Below are 22,247 nucleotides of genomic sequence, written 5' to 3'. Positions count from 1 at the left end.
CAATTCTATACTCATGGACGTGCCAGCTCGATTCAATCTACCCGCACTGTCTCTACGAGCTATTCGAGCAGTCCTGCTACACTTTGATATCCCAGATCTGTAAGTATTCATGTTTTCGATTCAATTTCAAACTCTTTTCAATTTTCAGACTCAGTTGCTCACAGACCAGCCTGCGATTCTGTAACATTGCGAGATCATTGAAGTACAAAACGACTAGTTTGGAAGTCTTCACCGACAGAAAGAAAACATATTTGAAGTTGAAGAATGGAGATGAAGACGGCGGGATGATGTATTTCAAAAAGGATTTTGATAAAAATGTTGTGACGGTCTCATTGGATGAAGATCAGGAGAGGGTTTTTTAGTGAGTTGAAAGTCAGGCGCCCTTTATTTGATTTCTTTTTAATTTCAGCAACGAATACAACACCGAACTCTACTCTTCACTCACCGCTGCAATCATCTATGTGACCGATGTCTTGAGAATCACAGTATCAAAAATCTCTATTTGGCCTGTAGGTATGTCTCTCACCACGCTCCACAATTTGGCAAAACTGAGAATCGAAAAGTGTGAAGAGCTGGAGATCAAAGTCGCGGCCTCAACGAAATCAGTATACTTCCCAAATCGAGTATTGGTTAAAGTTATCAGAAATATCTGTGGTACGGAACGTTTTCACCTTGGCATGCCGATGAAAGAGAAGTTTAAATGTGATCCGAGTTACTTCAAATGTCACCACTTAACAATTGATCGCCCGACACCATGGTTGACTGGAAAGATTCTATTCAAAATGAGATGCGCCCAGATGGAAATCACACAAAGCAATTTGAAAGTGAAGGATCTTCTGGATTTTGTTAAGAAATGGATGAAGAGTGATTCGAGTGAACACAGAGAATTCGAATATTTGGATATAACTCTTGAAAAAGAGATCAAAGATTTCCCTTTCCCGGATACCTTTCAAGCAAAGAAATGGAATAAGAAGTTGAGAGGCCAACATTATTTGTATGTTTCATTTTTTTTCTGTTTCTTATAAACAAGTTTGTAAATTTTCAGAGCTGGAACCGAGGTGATCGACTGCGAACACGGAGGTGACGTCGTTCACAAAGATGGGAGAATCATGGCAACAGTTTGTATTCAAAACGAGCGGAAAAGATTCTTCTTTGGAGTTTGGCACAATCCTTTCCCAGTGATTCCTCAGGAGAACGTCCCTGAGATTGTTTCAGCCGAAAATCAATAATCAAAAATATTAAATTCGAATTGTAATTGTGTTTTCTCTGTCACTTTAATTACTAATCTGGCGTATTTCTTGTTTATCTTGAGGAACTTTTCCTGTAATTCTGCCTATAATTCGAATATTCTTGCCTTTATCTATCTCAACTTTATTTTTTAATTCACAAATGGAATGAAGATTTCAAAAATCAGTAAAAGGATGTGAATCAATTGATGCATACTGTAATTACAAATGATTGGCATAGAGAATATAGCATTAGAGATGAGGATGAATGTCTCAAATTTTTCTACAGCACGGTGTGTCCGTTAGGTCCAATTTCAGCACGATTCCAACACGAAGTATCATACATAAAACAAAAAATAAAATTGTTTTAGACCTGCAACTTTCCAAAAATTTTATTCATTTCCGAATAGATCATAATTTTGTTGACCTTTTTTGATCTACCTCAGTTGTTTCCCAAAAGGATTTTGATCTACTCGCCCGGGGAATTTTGTAACTTTTGTAATCAAAAACACCTCTGACTCTCATTTTCTGTCATTTCCTCCTCATTCAGTCCCCAATTCTATACTCATGGCCATCCCTGATGTATTATCCACACTGCCTTTACGAGCTATTCAAGCAGTCCTGCTACACTTCAATATCTCAGATCTGTAAGTTTTCATTCTCTTCGATTCAATATAAAACTCCTTTCAAATTTTAGACTCAGTTGCTCACGTACATGCTTGAGAGTATGTAACGTTGCGAAGTCGTTGGAGTACGAACCGATCAGTTTGGACGTCGACATCTCCATATATGGTACATCATTGATATTCAATTGCAACAATGTCTGTGAAACGTGGTCTTTCAAGGAATCAGGCAATACTGTGACGGTCTCTAAAAAGGATCCTCCGAATACGATTATTTAGTGAGTTACAAATCGATTGATATATTATTATAAATTCACTGTCTGCTGCCGGAGGGTGTCATCTAATTTATTGGATATTTCGAGGAATAGTCTTGTTGAAAAATATCAAATGCCGTATTTTCGAGCTTTGCAGGTCTGATAAAAAATGCAAATCGTGTTTTTCGCTTCGAGACCATTTTGAACAAATCAGATGCGCCTTTAACACTCTGCGGCAGCAGACCGTGAATTTATAATATTAAAGTCAGAATCCAATTATAGTCATACCAGAAATGGCACGGAGGTGTGCAATTAGGTGGCACTTTTCAAATAGTACTTTTATGTGATTTTCCAGTTTTCATTAGTTTTAAATTGATTCTTCCCATTCATTTCCTTCAAAAACAAACATTAATTCAGCGGAGAAGGAAGCAATAACGTCTACTATTCACTCACTTCAGCAATCATCTATGTGACCGATGTCTTGAAATGCACAGTATCAAAAGTTAAAATTTGGATTCAAGGCTTTAAGCCCTTCATGCTACACAATTTGATGGAGCTCAGAATCGAGAAATGTCTCGATTTGCAGATCTACATTGCTCTCGGGGAGACGACACCAGTCATTCGAGAACAATGGGTAGCCGAAGTTATCAAGAATGTCTGTGCCACAGGACGTTTATATATTGGTGTGCCAACAGATGGGAGCTTCACATGTGATCCATGTCACTTCAAATGTCACCTTTTAGTGATGGATAAGCCGACGCCTTGGTTGACTCCTGAGATTCTATGGAAGATGAGATGCCCCCAGATGATAATCAAGAATTGCCCTTTCACACTGGAAAACTTTCTCGCATTCGTCGATAGATGGAAGGTTACTGATCGGAGGGATAACAGAAAGTTCGAATTTCTGGATATGCATTTTGGAGATCTATTGAAAAAGAAGATTACCGATGGCATACTTCGAGGGAAATCGTGGGATAAGCAGTTGAGAGGCCAATATTATTTGTAAGTTTTATTTATTTTTCTTTCTCATTAGATAGTTTTTGTATTTTCAGAACTGACGAGGAAGTGATCGACTGCCAAAATGGGAAAGACATCATTCACATCAGAGATGAGAGACTCATGGCAACAACTCTCATTCATAAAAATCGGAAGAATCTATTCTTTGGAGTTTGGCATAATCCTTTCCCCGTGATTCCTGACGGAATTCTACAAGCACCAAGAAGATAAGATGTGTACTTCTCGATCCAATAATCCCATATCGAACGGGCTGAATTCAAGCTTATAATCTGTATAATTTCTGAGTTAATTTTGACGAATTGACTATTTTTTGTTATTCTCGTTTAACTTCTACTGTAATTATGTCTATGGTCTCTATCTTTCACTCCTTATCTTGCTTCTCATTATTTTCAAATCTTTAAATTGTTTTGAACTCTCAAATAAAATAAAGAACAGAAATGCCATAATATCGGAAAAAATATCAAATATCATAAGGAGTTCAAGATTTTATCGTGGTCTCCAAAACTCGGAACCTATGAATAAGAGCTTCCAAAGATTGTGCAATGGGAACAGTCAATCCAGATACAATAGTAAAACAAGAATAAAAATTAAGAGGATTCCATTTTTTGAATTTGCAAAATTTTACATTCAAAATGGAACCTCGACCGCGTGCGAATTTTATTTGCAAAGTTTGAAAGCTGAGGGAAATGAATCGGGATTCATGCTCGAATATTCTTTATTAGAGTCTGTCACACATAATCCCAGACAAAAATACAGTTTGTCACTAAATCATTCTACTCTCATTTGATAAACCGCACAGGCTTTTTTTGTTTTTCTTTCGCAATTGAAAACTGAGAAATTGGAGTCTACAGTATATGCCAATATGCCTATATTTGCCTATTTGCCTAATTGCCTATAAGCCCCGCCCATTTCCCATAGTAAATATGGCAACTGGCGGATTCCGTGAGATGTCGGGCACATCTCTAGAGGTGGGTATATATATAACTTGTCGATTCATATATATTTGTGTAGGAGTACACAAGACAGGATGTTCAGCGTTGAGCGTTTGGTGACAGGATGATCAAAAATGGACATTCGGTTACTGGATGTTCAGCGATGAGCATCCGGTTATAGCATGTTCAGTACTGAGCATCCGGTGACCGGATGATTCAGTAGTGAACATCAACAGCACCAGAACTTGATGAGGAGGAGTCCTCGATAAACCCAGAATCGGGGAAGGATTCCATCGGAGGAGGAGTCCACGCGGAGCCGAAGGATCAGCAGAACTTGAAGGGAATCCTCGAGGATCCGGGAACTTCAGGAGGAATTGGAATCCACTACAATTCCAGGAATGGAGGAGGAGTCCACGAGAATCCCAGGATCGGACCTGGAGCCCATCCTCAGAGGAGGAGCCAAGAATCGGAGGTCATTGGTAATGGTCATTCATTCGCCAGATGTTCAGTAATAAACATCAACAGCTCTCTCGATAAACCCAGAACTCGAGGAGGGCATAAACCATCGGAGGTATCGGAGGAGGAGCCCACGAGGAGCAATAGGAGTCCTAAACTCAGAACTTGAGCAGGAGTCCTAAACTCTGTATAGGAGGAGGAGACCACGAGGAGGCCACAACTGGACGAGGAGTCAAGGAGCCCACAACCAAGGACGATAGTTCCAGAACTTGAGGAGGAGCCGAGAAATTGAAGAGGAGTTTGATCGGCAATGCAGAACAGGAGTCACGGAATATGGACAAATGTAACGAAGACCATGATGATTGAGAATTTCAGTTTCAGAGATTTCGGAATGACGGTTGACGTGCTGTCACAATGTTGCACCATAATTCAAATACGCTGAATATCGACTCGTGATTACTTCCGTCTCTGGAACGAAACGATACGGAGAAAAATATCTTTCTTGTGAAATATTACCCATCCGCCGGTGGCCGCCGGTGGCTGACCACTCGCTCAAAGTTCGGCCCGGGGTCGCGGAGTGGGTCTCGACGCGAAGACCGTAGTATAAAACTTTTTTATGGCAAAAGTACGGTCAAGAGCCGCCGTAAATCGAAATTCCGCAACGAGACCCACTTCGCGTCCCCGGGCCGAACTTTGAGCGAGTGGTCAGCCACCGGCGGATGGGTAATAGTTTCAATTTTAAATTCTGAACTTTTCGAATATTCGCTTCCAAAAGTTGTCTGATGAGAACAGTTATTATCGGAATAAAAAAGTTCCGACATTTTTTACCGACGCGCAAGAGTCGCGGCACTGGTAGATCAGAAACGCCCACTCATCATTAACATATTTTCAGCAATATCAGGGCACGGTTTCAATTCTATTTACATTGATTTCGCGGGTAAAATTTTGATCTTTGTCCCTCAAAATTCTCTAGTGGAACTGAAATTTCAAGGAAAATAGATCAAATTTGATGAAAAAGTGATATTTTTTAACAAATTTTTACCCGCGAAATCAAATAGAATTGAAACCGTGCCCTGGTATTGCAGAAAAAATGTTAATGATGAGTGGGCGTTTCTGATCTACCAGTGCCGCGACTCTTGCGCGTCGGTAAAAACTGTCGGAACTTTTTTATTCCGATAATAATTCAAATACAATAATAAAACAAGAGATTCCATTTTTGAGTTTTTTTAATTCGCAAAATGTTCCTTTCCAAATGGAGACCGAGTTCCTTGACCGCGCACAAATTTTATTTGCAAAGATTGAAAATTGAGGGGTGTAATCGAGGAACCACACTTGAAGATTCTTCATTAGAGTCAGACATAGACCACATAATCCCAGAGAAAAATCAGTTGGTCTTATTTGACCTACCCGGAAAGGTTTCCAAAACATTTGATCTACCAACCCAAAGTTTGAATAGAAAAACAAAAAGACTTCCTTGTCTGTTCATTCCCTGTCTTATTCATTGTCTGTCTCATTCATTCCCTATCTTATTCAGTCCCAAATTCCATACCATACTCATGGCCACTCCGGCTCGATTCAATCTACCCGCACTGTCTCTACGAGCTATTCAAGCAGTCCTGCTTCACTTTGATATCCCAGATCTGTAAGTTCTTATTCTCTTGGATTCAACATGACCAGTCCATGAACTTTCAGAATTTGTTTATCATATTTATCTTCAAGTTTCTATAATATTGTGAAATCAGTGATGTACAAAAATGTTTGGACTCACGTGAGCTCGTGTGAAAAATTCGGTACAAATTTGAAATTCCTAAACAGCAGCGGTTCTGATTATGGAATATGGGATTTCAAAATGGAGAAAAGGAAAATTGGGACGTTGGCTCGGTAAGCAGATCATTGTGAAAACGAATTCTGGGTTATCTAGTTCTCATTTAATTTTGATTGTGTTCTACTATTATTTTTCAAAAAAATATATTCCAGACGAGAGAAAAACGCCCATCTCTACTCCTCAGTCACCTCTGTAGCCAGATATGTTGTTGAATTGACAGGAATTCCAGTATCAAATGTTGAAATTGAAATCGACTATTTTTCGATTGCGACAATTCACAGTTTAAAGAATCTGAAAATCGGAAGATGCAATCAGCTGTTTATCAAGTCTGGTATATTGGATGATAAAGGAATTCCTAACCGAGTACTTGCTTCACTTTTGAAACATAACCGTGCAACGGAACGTATATACATACACGCATTCACAAAAAAGAGCTTTGAATGCCCTATAAGTTTCTTTCAAAGTCGTCGTTTGGATGTTAGATATCCGGCGCCTTGGTTGACGAAAGAACTTGTGTTCAAACTGAAATGCATCTCGATTAGGTTGAAAGAGAACACCATTCTAAGCGTGGAGGATTGTTTCGATTTCGTTAAGAGATGGGTGAAAAGTGATTTGAAAGAGCTCGAAAAGTTCGAATATTTGGATGTGGCTTTCGAAGCAGTAATCAAGAAATTAGATGTTTTGAAGTGTCTCCAGATGGAAGAGCCAATTCAAATACGAGAGTGGGATGAGAAGATGCGAGGATCTTATTACAGGTGAGAAGTTGTGAAGATTCATGCATTTCGAAAGTCTTTTTTTATATTTTCAGATTGCCAGACGAGACTCTAAACTGCGAAAAAGGATACGATATTATTCACAAAAAATGGAGACTCGTGGCTACAGTCCTCGTTCGCGATAGAAGATTCTTCTTTGGAGTTTGGCATATTCCTTTTCCTGGTTTTCCTTAATCATCCGAGAAGAACTTCCTGAAATTCTTCCAGCCAAGAATTAATAATCGAATAAAACATTCGATTCTTTCACTAATTGATATCTTCTAGCTTATATTCTGTATTCTCTATGAAAACACTTCACCGTCTGACCTTTTGTCGTTCTCATACAATGTTTCTGTAATCCTCCTCAAGGTCTCTAACTTTTACTTTTGGTTGTCATTCATTTTGCATCTCAAAACTTTTCTGAATTTACAAATAAAATATCCATGAATTTATCAGAATTTGAAGAGCACCTGCCGGAAACTGATAAATACTGAAAAACTTGATTACTTTTTTCTTTGAACAAACAGCTCTTACTTTGAAACTGTTGATTTCAGTTTTACAATTGCCTTCATCTCAATTTAAGGTTTTTCTTTTCAGAGTTTCTCCTCGAAAATTAAATAAATAATATGACAACTTGTATCTCTATTATGAAACCGAATGGAAATCACACCTTTTTATGCGTTCACGACATGTTGTATTTTGAAAAAAAAAACGCCAAAAACTATGGACTCGGTGAAGTTTTTTTGTTGAATGCACATTGTTGATATTTAATATTTTCATATTGTATATTTCAGCACACAGGAAATTTGCGGTACTCACATAGTACAAGCCTGGATTAATGCGACAATGATATTAGCGCTGCTCTGTTTTTATTAGGCTGATGCATAAGTTTCTTTCTTTTTTTGGGTAATTTTTGGTATGAAATTTCTAGAAGACTAATAGTTCACATAATGAGAAATATAGTTGGTCAGTACCTTTAACTCATTGTGATTTTACCTGCGACTTGAGGTCCGTCAACTGCTTAATCTCAGCCGTAGACACGTCAAAACACTTGAGGAACCCTTTTTTGGTACCATTCTTGGTCTCCATTTTTTCCTAGAAAATGTTGACGAGAGTGGGTAAACTTATTAGAATTAAAACAAACAAAAAGATTCATGTTTAAAAATATGATAAAAACCTTTGATCTAAGCAACGCTAGTTCAATGCCCGTCTCTGAAGAAAGGTGAGGAACAGAAATTTAGGGATGTGCGAGTGTTTTCGATTTTTCTTCATCGCTAGATATGAAAATAGGTAGAAATGTTTATTATTGAGTAGAGTAGACATTAACATTTCTAAATTTATTTTGTTTCGGATATTCACATCATTTTTCTTTTTTCGCAAGAAGCCTGAAATCAACATCATCAAAATCACGTGATTTTTGAATTTGATGAAGCCTTCTGCTCGTACCTTTGAAGCAATCCATTAGATCTTTTGCACAATTACAGAGCAATCTATCTACTGTTAATTACTTGTAACAAAATAATTCAGACTTGTTTGTGAGCGTTGAGAAGAGACCTAGACTCCACCCAGGTCTAGTACACAAAATTTCTGAGAAGCGCAAAAATCATAGCAAACACATCACCCAAATTGTATCACTTAATATGATGACTTGGCCATAAACTTTTTATGGCATAACTTACTTATGTTATCCTCTACCTTTCACAAATAGTTTGGTATAAATGCTGTCTCAAATTTTTCTGTAATCTGTGTGAACCCAGCCGAACCATGATTTCTTGTTGCTGTCGAGCGTCTGATCATAACTTTTTTATTTTCAACATTCCGATGAAAAACTAAAGTGTGATAACAAGATAAAGTTTTGTTCTATAAATTGCATTTAAATTTTTATGAAGATCTCTGCATTTTGATATCGATGAGACTAGAATCAAAAAACTTACCAGAATACACATTTGGTTGGCGACCGAAAAAGTCATCGTTTTCACGAGCGGACTGTCGATGCACTAACTTGAAACATTATATGTTAGCCACTAAAGAGGTCATTAGAATGCAAAAAAATTTGGGTTGAGAAACAATCTCTCCGCTAACAGACCGAGGACCAAAGTCACACCTTCAAAAAAGAAAGAAACTTATGCATCAACCTAATAAAACTGCGCTCTATTGAAATGTCTTTAATATCAAAGCTCTTAACAGTGTGTGAATCATAATCTAGTTAGCGGTACCTCCCATAAAAAAGACCATGATGTCACTTTTTGTTTGACCTACAGTTATTTGACAGAATTTTTTTTTGATCTACCCATTCCTAATCTATGTGTTTCATTATGTGTTTCATTTATCTCTTCATTCACAGTTACTCCATTCCCTTCCTAGCTCTATACTCATGGCTGCGGCACCATTTCCTCTCCGAGAACTATCGAAAAGAGATTATGAAACAGTATTGACGCTATTTAACTTACAAGATCTGTAAGTTCTTTTCTCTATTATCCTGTTCAATATCCAACTTTCATTAATTTCAGAATCACTTTCTCAATGATATCAAAAAAGTGCCGAATGTTGCCGACGGTAGTCAGACGCAGACAGGGATATCTAGAAGTTAGCATTTCACGCGACGGGACAATCCTACATTTGTCAGAAAGGGGTAATCCCAAAATCAGATGGGCTTTCAATGACAGAATAAGAGAAAATCCTCGGTCATTCATTTGGGAGATCGACGATCATCGAATGGAAATACAGTAAGTTTCTAGAATAATTATAAATATTTTCTTGTTTTTTTTTCAGCTTGAACGAGACTGAAGTCTCCATTAAACCAATCAGTGCTCACTTCTCTTGCGTCTCATCAGCGATTAAGTATCTGAAGGAATTGTTGCGCTGGTCGGTGAAATCTGTCAATATTGACCCCGCCAATTTACCCAACACGATGAATTTGGCAGACCTCAAAATTGAGAAATGTAAAATACTGTACATCTTCGGAACGAGGATAATTTCTGATCAAGAATTAACTGCAATCCTAGAGAATGTCCAAAAGAAGAACTTTCTGAAAATCAATATAATGATCTATAATGACTTTCTTTTCATTCCAAGTCTCTTAAATTGTAGAAGGTTGTTATGTGAGAAGCCGACGCAGTGGCTGACTCTCGATAATTTATTTCAACTGGATTGCACCAAGTTTATATTCAAACAAAGTAGATTTAAAGCGCAAAGCTGTATTGATTTCATGGAGGACTGGATGGATGGAAATGGTGAAGGAATCGATTATTTGTTAGTAAAATTCGCCACACTTGAAACAAAAGACCCTGTAATCCCACCATACTTGGAAGATATCGATGTGGTGGAGCATAGAAGTTCAGGTTATATGTAAGCTTTCCCATTCTTGATTTCCAACTCAATGCACATCGCCTCTTCATTTTCAGACTTAATCAGTATACATATCTTGACTGCGAAGACGGATATGACATCAAACATGACAGTGGCAAAGTGGCAACATGGCAAGTGGCTCCTGATTACTTCTACTTTGTCGTCTGGCACAATCTTCAACACAATATTCTTCAGCGTACTCCTTTTGAATTTTAATTTCCCGACATGTGATGATTCCATCCACCAATTCTTAATTTTATCTCGAAATGTATCTGTATAATGGGAACTAGTCTGTAATACTTATTGATCTTGGTTTCTTTTCTTTTTTCTATCTATTTCTCATGTTATCTATCTTTAATTCGAATAATTTGTGTAGTATAATTTTCTGATTTTTAAAAAATATAATGGTTAAAATCATAATAAAAAGTTGGTATGGTTGTTTCTGACTGTTGTGAGTAAGTGGTATCATTCTAGAGACGGATTGAACAAAAACGTTGTCAGCTACAGTAGAGTACAGTTTTTAGTTATTGACAATCAGAGTTTTTCTGATTTCACTGATTGTTTCATGATATTAACTAGGGTCTTGTAGATCACAATAAAACCTTCAACTTTTTCGTACGAGCACTCCGTTGAGATCAATATTTTATTGACATTATGGGTCAATATAGAATTTTTCATTTCTAACTAACTGAAAAATGTGTAAGCGGAACAAAATAACAGAGCAGATAAAGCTAAAATCATTTTGAAAGCTAATTCAACAGAAACAAGTTCTCAATGTGAAAAAATGTCCACTGAAATTATGTCATACCATGATAGCAGAACGCACTTTGATACCAAAAATCCGTATTGAAATATTTACTTGAAACGAGAATTTTGCAATATTACCTTCAGGACACAAGGGTTTTCCCATAATCTGTGAATCATCACTCTGATTCATTCTCACAAATGACGATAACCCCTCTCTTCCCCTTATCATTCCCATTAAACCGCCCCTTCTCTAATGTTTGCATAGCTGTTCTTTTTAAAGCAACACCTGAAAGTGATTGGTATTCCGATCACAGTTTTCATCTTTTCAATTCCTGAATAAGAATGATTATTCCTATCGTTTTTGCTCTATTTGCTGTCTGCAACTCCCAAAAACTTCTTGATTTGAAGTCTTTCAATGCTGCGGGAGACACTAAAATCGATGCAACTGGACCATATTCTATCTATGTCTCTGCCTCTTCTGATGATGATGCTCTACTGAAACAAATCTCCGTTAAGACTTCTGACAATCAAGTCAAGACTTTGTTCGACTTGAAAAACAACAAAATTATGATGAATACTGGTCTATTGCAACCATTTGCTGTCACCACAAGTGCAGTTGTATCCAGTACTTTAAGCCAAGATCAGATGAATCAACTCAAGGGATACCTCTATGTCACTACTGCTCAACAACTTCAAAGTGAGTAATTTCAGGTGGATTTCAAATCAAATAACCCAGTTTTCTATTTCAGACACCAAAGGATTCTTGGTGTTTGACGTTGGAGCATCAGAAAAGATTCAAATCTCCGCCGGAATCATGCCTGATGACGTCACCATTGTCTTCCTGAACACAAACTACAAAATCCAACCATACCAGCCATCTACCATTAGCGCATGGGTGCAAGCCGAGGGGTCCTCCGTTAATATTTATGAAGGAATTCCAACGGATGTTGATGAGAAGAAGGATTCTCAGATTTTCTCAAATCCAGTGACTCTTTCCGGGGGAAACTCAAAGTAGGAGCTTTCTAAGGGCTCTCAGTTTATTAATCTTTTAAACTTTCAGATTCTTCCCAACCGTCCAAATTTTCTCCTTGAATTTGGGATCGTTCTACGTCAAATCTCACAAAGGAGTCCAATTCGTGATTGAGTCATCATTCAGTGAGTTTTTATTTTTGATCTACAAGACTTCAAAAATATCTCACATATTTCAGCTGACATCGACAACTCGTTCACTACTGCCAAGACTACCACTGGTTTTTATATGAAACCAATTGCCTCACCTGACAGAAAAGTCACTATTCATACTGGGCACGACAATAATTTTAATGGAACAACTGGAGTGAATGTGGTTGGAAATGTTGCGACGAATGCTAATTTTGCTGTTACTGGACCTGGAAACTGGGCAGTCACTCCATCTGCTACCATCCAACCATGGAGTGTTGCCACTATTGCTGACACTTTGTCATTCGAGACAGTAAATAGTGTGGCTGGAGAAGTTTTTGTACAATATTATTTGATTGGTAAGATAACATTTCGAAACGATATATTCATGTTTCTGGTATTCAGAAGGAGCCCAGAACATTCCCACAACTACATCGCTCCCTGGACGTTCAACAACTGCTCGTGGAGTTCAGACAACAACGAAATCGACTGCAACTGTTCAATTTTTGACATCTATGCTGATTCCAGTTATTGGAGCCAGACTCCTCTAAATTTGTGTACGCGTTGTGTTTGATCTGTAAAGTTATGGGTGTTTCTTTTGGTTTTCTTTCTATTTCATAATAAATTATTTGCATTTTTGGGACTAAATTTTTTAACTTGCGCCAGTTACTTCTAGTTAATCAGGATTTCAGAAAATTTGACACCATATTTTGTGTGTTATACCAATTCCAAGCTGGAATTATGATAATTCTGAAATTATTTTCAATTTTCGTTTAAATCTAGAATATGAACCGAGATGCGCAATTTTCAAGTTTCAAATCTTTTCTACGCTTTAAAGCCGATTATTTTTCAATGAGACTATCATCACTCCCACTTCTTCACTTCAGATTCTGATGATGTTCTTTTTTTCCATTTTTTAGGTCACAAATGGTGATTAGTGTCGCCCGGAATGTCTGTTATCATGTCTCTTTTTCCTGGATCTTCCTTTTTGATAAACAGCTTTTCGACAGATTAAACTCACGATTTTTGTGTTTAAATAATCACCAATTGTAATACAAAATCAACAAATCAAAAGTGAGTACTTTCTCCTTTTATATAAAACTCTTTTTTTTTAAACTACGAGCAAAAATTTAAGAAAATTATCACTAAAAATAAAAAACCCGAAATCATGAAAGATCACCGAATCAAAGCGTCCAATTGCTTCTTGCGATTGGGATCAAGTTCTGCAGTTGCCAAGTCGAGAAGCTGCTTCTCGCCGACCTGAATTCAAGAATTATTATTAAAATTCCAGTGAAATTGCGACTTACAAGTTTGGCGAGAGTCTTGGCTAATAGTTGTGCCGCTTTCTTATTATCCACATCAGGTGGTCCGTTCTTAATACTATCCCATAGAAGGGGTAGAGCCATTACTTCAACTTGTTTCGGTTTACTTTTATAGGCCAGTTTGCATAGTTCTGAAATAAATCAAGTCAAAGTTGTAAGTCGTTGACAACACTTACCACAATACTGGGTAGTGATGAACGGTCTCTGTTTGATATTCGATTTCTTGGTAGCTGCAGTCATCGCAGGCAATAGACTGACGGGTTCAATTGATCGTATCGTGTGTTGAATACATGTTCTTGCTAGATGTTTATGCTCTTCTGATTTGCTCGAAAGGTGAGCAGTCAGAGCAAAGGCGAGCTGGTTGAGCACAGCTTTCAGGTTGGCTTCGGTGGAGTAGAGTCTGAAAAAACCGGTTTCAAAGGGAGTTCAATGTTTGAGTTAATGAATATTTGATAAGAAATACTTGGTACACACCAAAATGATTGGAAAGTTGAAACTCACTTTGCCATGCTCCCCATTGTCGACAGATACGTCTCCATCGCATACGACGCAACTTTGCCATTTGTATCCCCGAGTCTCGAAATGAATGCTTCGATCAATCTGGTATCACTTGCAACTGCTTTGCAAGCATGAGAACACATCTCCTCAAATCTCTGTAATCCAGACAACCGTCTCTCCCATCCAGCAGCCAATAACTCCGTCCGAATCTCATCAAGATCCAACTGAAGACTATCCGGAAGTTTCTTTTGTACTCGTCGGGTACTTCCAATTCTAGACAGAGAACCGGATAGATTAGCAGTGGATTCTAGGGAATCAACTCCTCCCTGGAAACAAATTCACAATGGAAAAAATGGAGTCGGAATCTCAAAAACTCACCCTCTTCTCAACGTTGGCCAGTACTTCCTTGATAGTTTTGAGGTCTGATTCATTCGCATTCTTTCTCATCAACCTTTCGAAATTCGGATCCTAAAAACATACAAATAAAGGTCACAAATATCAAGATATGATACCTTCGACAAGAAGCACAATGACTGTTTTCCAGGTGTGCGTACTTGTGGAGACTGATCTTTCGAGAATTGAATAAGAACTGGTAGGACATTTGAGAGGGCTGCAGGGTTGTTGAGGATAGCAGAGCTTCCCTGGATTGTGATGATATCGTAGATAAATGTAGCACAGGAAGAACGAACTGTGTTGTTCTTGGATCTGAAACGGCCAATTTGAAATAATTTTTTAAATGCTAAACCTACTTTGCTCCAGCCAGTATTATTCCCTGGAGAGCCTTTCCTGCCGACGCTGCCTTCACCAATTTATTCAATGAATCTGTCGCATCATCTCTTATGAATGCATTCGAAACATCTCCAGCTCTCGTCAAAAGCACCGCACAAATCTTTTCCATTTCCATGTCGATCTTTGAATTCAAATTCTGACCCACTGTTCCTATAGTGACGATGGCCACTCTCGAGACAGAAGATCTCAAGTTTTTACACTCATTCAGAATTGCTATAATCACATCTTTCAGATTGTCAGCCACTTGTTTTGGTTGTGTTTCAGAGAGAGTTGAGATCATATTCAATCCATCAACTTTCTCCGACCATTCGTCATTTGCCATCTTCTTCAACGCCAGATTCACTGACATATTTGATGAGTCTAATGAAGTGTATGTCTTTGGAAGAGCAGTTGGCTCACGGTGAGGCTGAAACGGGGTCAAATCATCTTTTGATCTCTCAGAGAATGTAGTTTGAACTCACTTTTGAGACCGATTTCGTCCTTTGTCCTTGTCCGGAACGAAGGAATGCTGGGCCGTTGTTGTTGCCACGTTTTTGTGGTTGGGAGATCTTAAAGCACGAATTATAGAGAAGAGTAGATACTGAAATTCACTAACCGCATGTTTCAAAGGAGGATGAGAAGTAATGGGAAGACTGTGATGACTGATACTCTTCTTTCCCATATTCGCAGCGGGGGCGATAGGTGATTCGAAATCTGGAAAACGAGGGTCTCACAGAGAAAACTAGACTACGGTAGCCTGCTACTATAATATAGTGGTTTATTTTGTCATAAGTTGTAGCCATATCTAGCTCCAGGCGGTTCGAATGAGAAGTTTAATCATGACTTTTTCTGAAGCGACTTTGGTCTCACAGCGACAACTACAGTAGGCGTCCACCAGTGCTACCGTAATCTCGTGCCGTGCCCAAAGAGTTCAAAATCAAGGTAAGATTATAGTCCTTAGAACCATCACGGAGAGCTGAATACGAATATTGCATCAGTCCCCATTGAGAATCCCGTCCCAATCGATATCGAAATATAAACCAGATTCATATCAAACTTTCCCTATTCTACACTACATTCCCCCTCATCCAAAAAGTATATATTACGTGGACTACTCCATAGATATTCTCTTCCATCAGATTTCAGCCATGATTGTGTCTTGTGAGCGTAGATTGGCGGTAGATGAGTACTAGAAATATCGGTTGACATCTTCTTCGAGTACATTTTTCTCGTGAAAAGAAGAGAATGAATACGAGCCTTTTTGTGAGTCTCTCTTTTTCTGGATGCTTCTTCTTTTTCCCTTTTTTGCTCGTCCGCTCACATGGTTACGCTTACGAAATTCTCTTCTTCTTCTTCTTTTGGAGCCTTCTTTTTGTGTGACAGAGTGAGTGCTTTGTTCAAAACGAGGTACGAATATAAGATGGGTATTGAGAAAAAGAGTTCTAGTCAGGAGAGATAAATAGCAGTTGGACTATGAGAAATCTATCGACATTTCTAGTAGTATGGCTTCTGATCATTGCTCGTTTAGTTCATGAAGAATTCGAAATTCAAATTAAAGATGTATGCGCTCACCTTGAAACGAATATTGTCCGCTTGCCTTCGCCGGACGATCATCGAAACTTCTCGGCGGATCATTTTCCATTTCATCCGTCTGATGATCTTCGGACAGATTTGTGTCGCTTCGAGCACGCTAAAAGTATAACTCAGTTCTCAAAATCTCTCTTGAAACACGTGAAGATCTTACCATTTTCTTCAGACTTCCCTTCTTTTCAATATGATTGTTATTCACCTCTTTCTCCTTTTTTGTTGCACTTGGCACTACCTTTTCAGGTGGAGAAATCGGTGGTCGTCTGGGTGCTTCCCAAGAACTTGTACTTGAATTCGGGTTAGAGTTGGCTGGAAATAAATGTTTTTAGAGAGGCTGTATTCAGGGGAATCTAAAATTCTAGGTTTGTTTTTTGGGAATTATTTGCAAGAACTTTTCTTAGAGGTACCCTGTGAAACTAATGAGCGAAAATTTGGTTAGTACAACCCCAGGTGTTTTATTGTTATTAATCAGTTTGACTGTTTTCCAGTTGAGATGGAGAGATCGCAGAGAAGCGAGAGTGTCTGACTTCTCTGCGCGCTCTTTTAATGAGTAAACTGGAAACTCTTTTATCTTTGAAATGGAAAGATTTATCAAAAAGTTACTCACCAACTAAAGATTCAAAATGTTATAAACTACCGTTTTGTAGTTGACAACTTTCTGATTCTGCTTAGTTTTTGAGATATACAGACTTGAAGATAGTGCAATAGATTAGACACGCATATCTCTCTAACAAAATAAGCTATCAAAAAGTTGTCAATTAAGGAAAGGAGTAACTTTCTATCAGTTTCATTGTTGTAGTTTGATACTTTTCGGTAACTTTACTAATTTTTGAGATATACGCAATTGAAGAGAAGTGAGGTCTAATGGAGGCAAAAAATAAGGCGCTGGTATTCTTGAACTCTACGGAGCTATTAAAATTGAAAACTACAAAAATAAAAGTATCGGTGTGTCTTATATACGCCTTCAAAATTTGAAACAACGGATCCACATGTATTGGCGATACTGCTAAAACCGACTGTTTTCACAGGAAATAACACCCATAATCGAATATGTTATCAATAAGAAAAACTCAATAATTGTATTCTATCATTGTTATTTTATTCTTATTCTTATCAATTATTGCATACGTCTCATTCTTCCGTTCACCACCATGAACATGTTATTCTGATTAGTTGAATACGCCGGCATCGGAGCCACAGACGAAGAAATACGATTAGGAGCAGAAGTGGCACGACTGACAGTTGTTCCCATTTGGATGAATAGGGAGAAATCACGTCATAAGTACATTTGGAAGTCGTAGTGGTCAAAAAATGGGAGACAAAAGAGGACAGGAATATTCAATGAAGCGTCACCAGAGTATACAAAAAGTAGATAGAGTTGAAGAAGAAGTGGGCGGGTGCCTGGCAACGCGTCCTTCTCCGAAACAAGTGGTCACTTTTGTTATGTCACCTGGCTAGGGCTTTGTTGCATTGAGGAGGGTACGAGAATAAAATGGGAGAGACTCGAAAAAAGAAGAAAAAGGGGACTCGTAATTGGTTTGGACGGATGGATGGAAGGTTCGAGAACCACTCTTCGGCCAGTCACCATTGACACTTTCCTGTCTAGTACGAATTTTGAGATTTTTGAATTTTGTTTTTGTTTTTTTCTAAAGAAATCGGGGGTGTAGGAAAACAGATGAAAACTATTCTTGGATAGGAGAAGAGGTCAGAATGTGTTTCGTATTATCTGATCGAAATGAGGCTAGTGAAGTTCGAGTACGCGCCCTGGACTCATTAGTATTCTCTTGTAAGAGAATACTACAAACCTGGATCTTCCCTAATGTAGTTCATCAGTTTCCCATATTCTTGTTAATAATTGGTTTATGCCGCTTCATAATTAAGCAACGCCAGAGGAATAATAAAAGCGGAGAAGTCAGATTTTTAATTGTTGCCTGATTCTTGATACATTTTAAATTTCGGAAGAGTTTATTTCTAGTTGTATTATCAAACTTTAGACGCTCCCATCTTAAAACCCAGGAGACCTATCAAGAAGATTTTCACTACAAAAATGTGCGTCTAGATTGAATGAACACAAAAAATGGACCGTTTTCCAAAAGCTAATTTATTTAAATACCTAATCTACTTTGATGGAAAAAAAATCTGATATGAACACTCAGTTTTCAGAAATACTCACTCTCCAATTCGAGTGTGACCAAATCCACCACAAAATCCCATAAAAATAGCTTCTTTTCAACTGATTCATCACTCATTTTTTGTATATCTTTTTGTATTTTCGACAACAATACATGATACGAATTCGTTTACATATCATCATAACAAATCGGTTGTTAGTTAGTACTTGCTTGTTCCCACACTGCCCACTAATCCCACGTCAAAAGGAAATAATCAGAATGCGAAAAGAGAAGGGACCTAGTGAATAAGAGATCTCTGAATATTGGATGACTTTTGAACTAACCTGATCCTTGTCGTCTTACAAACGAATCATCACTCTTCATCCGAGTCATCATCATCTTCTGGTTGACCTCCAAGCTCCGATGGTTCTCCGTTACTTCTTTGTTTTTTTCAATTCCATTTTGCACGCGCTGTTGTTGTGGGACCACTTGTTGAACGGGTTGTTGAACGGGTTGCTGAGCAGGTTGCTGAGCATTCAGGCTGCTCACAACCCCGATTGCCGGTTTCTCTTTCTCCTGCAACATTCTATTCCTCCGAATACTTGCCAAATTCCCAGCCAAACTGATCGGAGACATCGTTCTCTCAAATGGGTCCGGCTCGACACCCCCATTGCTCACTATCCATGAGAGATCAGCGTTGGAAGGTAAGTTCATCTCAGATTCCGCAAGATCGAAGGAATCCATCATGGGCGGTGTGGAGTACTCAATCAATCCATCGTATCTTATACGTGGAAGTACCTGTCTCCGGATTCTAGCCGTCACCGCTTCAACCAGTCCCCTTATTTTCTGATCTTGCTCGAAATCCCTCACCGCTTTCATGATAATCTCGGTTTTGCCATTCAATAGGTAAGCGACCACCGACAATTGTTCGAATGCGGCTAATCTGAAAAAGTGTATAGTGGATTAACATTTCAGGTGTATCACCCACCTGACTCGTTTCTTTGCGTCATGAAACATCGGTACAAGAATGTTGACAAGAGGTGGGAGATTGAATTTGGAAGGGCTGATAGTCATCAAAGAGGCTGTGTAGATATTGATTACTTCTTCACGAACTCGAGAGTTTTTGTTTTCAAGGAACACTCGGAGACAGCCACCGACAGTTTTTGGATTGATGTTCTGGAAAGAAGAATGAGTTTTTTGTAATTTGAGATCAGTCAAGGGAGCACGGCGTTGTCAGAGAAGCGTCGAAATAGTGCAGGAGAGGGTCATATAACCGGAAGAGTACTCATGCTGGTGAAAATAGCTTATGAGAGTTCTTAATGGATGAGAAAGTTAGTTAAAGGCTTCAAGAAAGTCAAAAAAAATTCATGAGCGTATTTATATGATCTCGTACCGTCTGCTATAATAGTCGGTTACAGTAGGAAAGAGCTCAGCTCTTAAAGGTCCGCGCCTCCCTTGTGATAATTTTCACTGACCTGAAACAACTCCATAAACGTCATCATAATAATCTGTTTGATAACAGATTTTTGATTTCCGAAATGTTTCGCCACCAAGTTCACAAACTGCTGAATATGAGCTTCCATGTGTCCTTTCAAGTGATGAGCAGTCGCACGGACAATGTCCAGAGCCAAAACGACTACCTAAACCATTTTCAATAGGGAATATTCAGATAAGTTTCCAAGATTAAACCTTAAAATTCAAGTCTTCCAAGACATTTGACAACATCAACAGATAGGAATGTAGATGTGGAACCAGCCGAGCGATTTCCTCCCCGGTGATTTGATCTACCACTTGTTTCATCTTCTCCAATCCAGCAATTCGTTGGTTGGCATCATCTTCAGAAATTAGAGCACAAACCAAACTAGGAACAATTCCGAATCGAAGACGTCGTTCTCCACCAGATTGTGGTTTTGCAGACGCTCTCAATACACCGTTTCCAGCTTTTGCATCCGTTTGTTCTACTTGAACATTTTCAGTTATTCTCTCAAGAACTTCTAGCTTTTCAGGAGATAAATTGATGAGTATTTTCTGCCAAGATTCGTTGCCAATAAAGTCTAAAAAGATCAAATGAACTTGCACTTAGTCGAGCCACACAAACTCACAATGCAATTTCTTCATGAGAACGCCGGCCTGCTCTTCGCACCCTTGAATATTGGATTTCGTCGTGAAGTTCTCCACAAGACACTGCCAATTTGATTTGACTAGCTGAAAATGAAATAAAAGTGAGTTGTTTTCCCAAATATTCAGATCTGCATACCTCTGGTATCAAAATATGATGTAACTCTGTTATCAATTCCAGCTTTGAATTGCAATTCGGCATGAAGTTAGTCAACATTTTCTGGAATTTTTTGATATGTTTCCGAAAAATTTAGGGAATTCTTACCAGAAAAGATTGAAGAGCTTCAGGTTTCAGACGAAGAAACGTGGCAATTGCTTGATGGGTGATCTTCCGAACTGTCACTTTATTACTAACCAGTTTTGGAATGAGGTTTGGCATAACAAAGCACATACAGTATTCGGTGGCCTAGAAATCGAGAAGATGAGTTTTTGAAAGAAGGTATGTGTGCAAGAATGCTCCAATGCACTTTGCCAGCATAACTTGCAACTGCGTTCTATAGAGATGAAACAAGGATTTTAATACAGCGAGGTTGCAACTACAGTGCGGATTCAATAGCTATTTTTCCAGCTACGTGGCAGAATAACAAATGTGCGAATTCGAGACCAGTTTTGTTTCGATGACCGAACTTTTGCAAATTTGTATTCTTCGTCCACTTATATACATATGACCATAAAATCATTTTTAATTAACTCACACTTCCAAACGTGGGCATAGCCTCCACCAAAAACTTGATGCATTGATGTTGAAGTTCCCATCGATCATCCGTTATGATTTTATCAATACACTTGAAAAGTTCTCCTTTCTTTTGGAATTTATGGAACCAATCTTCTTCACGTTTGGCAACTGTAGCGGCTCGGATTAAGGTCTGAAAATGAAATTCGAATTGGAAAAAATACTTTGAAAATTCAGACTCTGAATAACACTAACCGTAAGCTTCGTATCGAAATCCGGGCTCTTTAGCAATTCCAAAAAATCCTCGGGCAAAAAATTGGGCGACGGTAGACGATCATTAGTCCGTGATAACGCATCAAACAACGACGTCATCAGGATTGTTTCCCCACCGGAATTCAGAATAAGAATAAAATGAAATCAACAAAAGATAGAGGGAGAGAAAGAGAGGTATCACGAGCGAGTGGGTGGAAAATGGAAGACGTGAGAATATGGAGCAAGAGGTGAGAGGGAAAGAAGGGGGAGCAAGAGAGACAGGGGGAACACAAGAGCTCTCTCCGTAGTCTGGGCAACCGAAACCAATGAAAATATGTATAGAGTCTTCTACTAGTTGAGGGAAAGGGAGACCTTTTGAGGAATTTCGGGGGGAACTGGGTGACCAGTGGACGAGGAGTGTCATGCTGGGGCTCAAAAAGATAAATGCGTCCGTTTCTGGAGACAAGTGGAGCGGGAGGGTAGGGGGAAATGGGGTGTAGTGGAATGTGAATTGAATTGGATGAGAAGAAATAGCCAGGTTTTTTTTTGGAAAAGTGTGGCCACGTTGCTACGTTTTTAG

The 22,247-nt window shown here is 38.6% G+C and overlaps 7 protein-coding genes across 7 annotated transcripts; 5 read left to right on the top strand and 2 right to left on the bottom strand.

Annotated features, from left to right (window-relative positions):
* Window positions 1-13: 13 nt before the first annotated feature.
* Window positions 14-1,229, top strand: GCK72_017549 (uncharacterized protein; the record flags this gene model as incomplete). The annotated part of the gene is made up of 4 exons (XM_003112300.2): window positions 14-99; window positions 149-361; window positions 410-994; window positions 1,046-1,229. 4 exons carry the CDS (start codon window positions 14-16, stop codon window positions 1,227-1,229), a joined length of 1,068 nt encoding a protein of 355 aa, XP_003112348.2.
* Window positions 1,230-1,793: 564 nt separating this feature from the next.
* Window positions 1,794-3,330, top strand: GCK72_017548 (uncharacterized protein; the record flags this gene model as incomplete). The annotated part of the gene is made up of 4 exons (XM_003112373.2): window positions 1,794-1,873; window positions 1,924-2,127; window positions 2,521-3,105; window positions 3,156-3,330. 4 exons carry the CDS (start codon window positions 1,794-1,796, stop codon window positions 3,328-3,330), a joined length of 1,044 nt encoding a protein of 347 aa, XP_003112421.2.
* A 2,734-nt stretch (window positions 3,331-6,064) lies between these two features.
* GCK72_017547 (uncharacterized protein) lies at window positions 6,065-7,280 on the top strand (the record flags this gene model as incomplete). Its single annotated transcript, XM_003112392.2, has 4 exons — window positions 6,065-6,150; window positions 6,201-6,389; window positions 6,486-7,088; window positions 7,142-7,280. 4 exons carry the CDS (start codon window positions 6,065-6,067, stop codon window positions 7,278-7,280), a joined length of 1,017 nt encoding a protein of 338 aa, XP_003112440.2.
* Window positions 7,281-9,459: 2,179 nt separating this feature from the next.
* On the top strand, window positions 9,460-10,649 carry GCK72_017546 (uncharacterized protein; the record flags this gene model as incomplete). The annotated part of the gene is made up of 4 exons (XM_003112277.2): window positions 9,460-9,542; window positions 9,596-9,811; window positions 9,858-10,433; window positions 10,490-10,649. 4 exons carry the CDS (start codon window positions 9,460-9,462, stop codon window positions 10,647-10,649), a joined length of 1,035 nt encoding a protein of 344 aa, XP_003112325.2.
* An 873-nt stretch (window positions 10,650-11,522) lies between these two features.
* Window positions 11,523-12,889, top strand: GCK72_017545 (uncharacterized protein; the record flags this gene model as incomplete). The annotated part of the gene is made up of 5 exons (XM_003112525.2): window positions 11,523-11,877; window positions 11,930-12,191; window positions 12,241-12,335; window positions 12,389-12,697; window positions 12,744-12,889. The coding sequence occupies 5 exons, from the start codon at window positions 11,523-11,525 to the stop codon at window positions 12,887-12,889; spliced, it is 1,167 nt and encodes a 388-aa protein (XP_003112573.2).
* A 625-nt stretch (window positions 12,890-13,514) lies between these two features.
* GCK72_017544 (uncharacterized protein) lies at window positions 13,515-17,765 on the bottom strand (the record flags this gene model as incomplete). The annotated part of the gene is made up of 12 exons (XM_053732140.1): window positions 13,515-13,598; window positions 13,646-13,791; window positions 13,837-14,060; window positions 14,162-14,484; window positions 14,537-14,626; window positions 14,671-14,863; window positions 14,908-15,353; window positions 15,409-15,495; window positions 15,543-15,640; window positions 16,499-16,616; window positions 16,671-16,822; window positions 17,642-17,765. 12 exons carry the CDS (start codon window positions 17,763-17,765, stop codon window positions 13,515-13,517), a joined length of 2,085 nt encoding a protein of 694 aa, XP_053581053.1.
* A 1,198-nt stretch (window positions 17,766-18,963) lies between these two features.
* GCK72_017543 (uncharacterized protein) lies at window positions 18,964-21,787 on the bottom strand (the record flags this gene model as incomplete). The annotated part of the gene is made up of 9 exons (XM_053732139.1): window positions 18,964-19,567; window positions 19,613-19,800; window positions 20,100-20,264; window positions 20,314-20,678; window positions 20,727-20,829; window positions 20,882-20,962; window positions 21,008-21,148; window positions 21,438-21,608; window positions 21,671-21,787. The coding sequence occupies 9 exons, from the start codon at window positions 21,785-21,787 to the stop codon at window positions 18,964-18,966; spliced, it is 1,935 nt and encodes a 644-aa protein (XP_053581052.1).
* Window positions 21,788-22,247: the final 460 nt, after the last annotated feature.

The sequence above is a fragment of the Caenorhabditis remanei genome, chromosome V (genome assembly GCF_010183535.1).
Source record: "Caenorhabditis remanei strain PX506 chromosome V, whole genome shotgun sequence".
Lineage (NCBI taxonomy): Eukaryota > Metazoa > Nematoda > Chromadorea > Rhabditida > Rhabditidae > Caenorhabditis > Caenorhabditis remanei.
The sequence above is the reverse complement of the archived record's forward strand: the minus strand, read 5'-3'. Positions and strand labels throughout refer to the sequence as shown.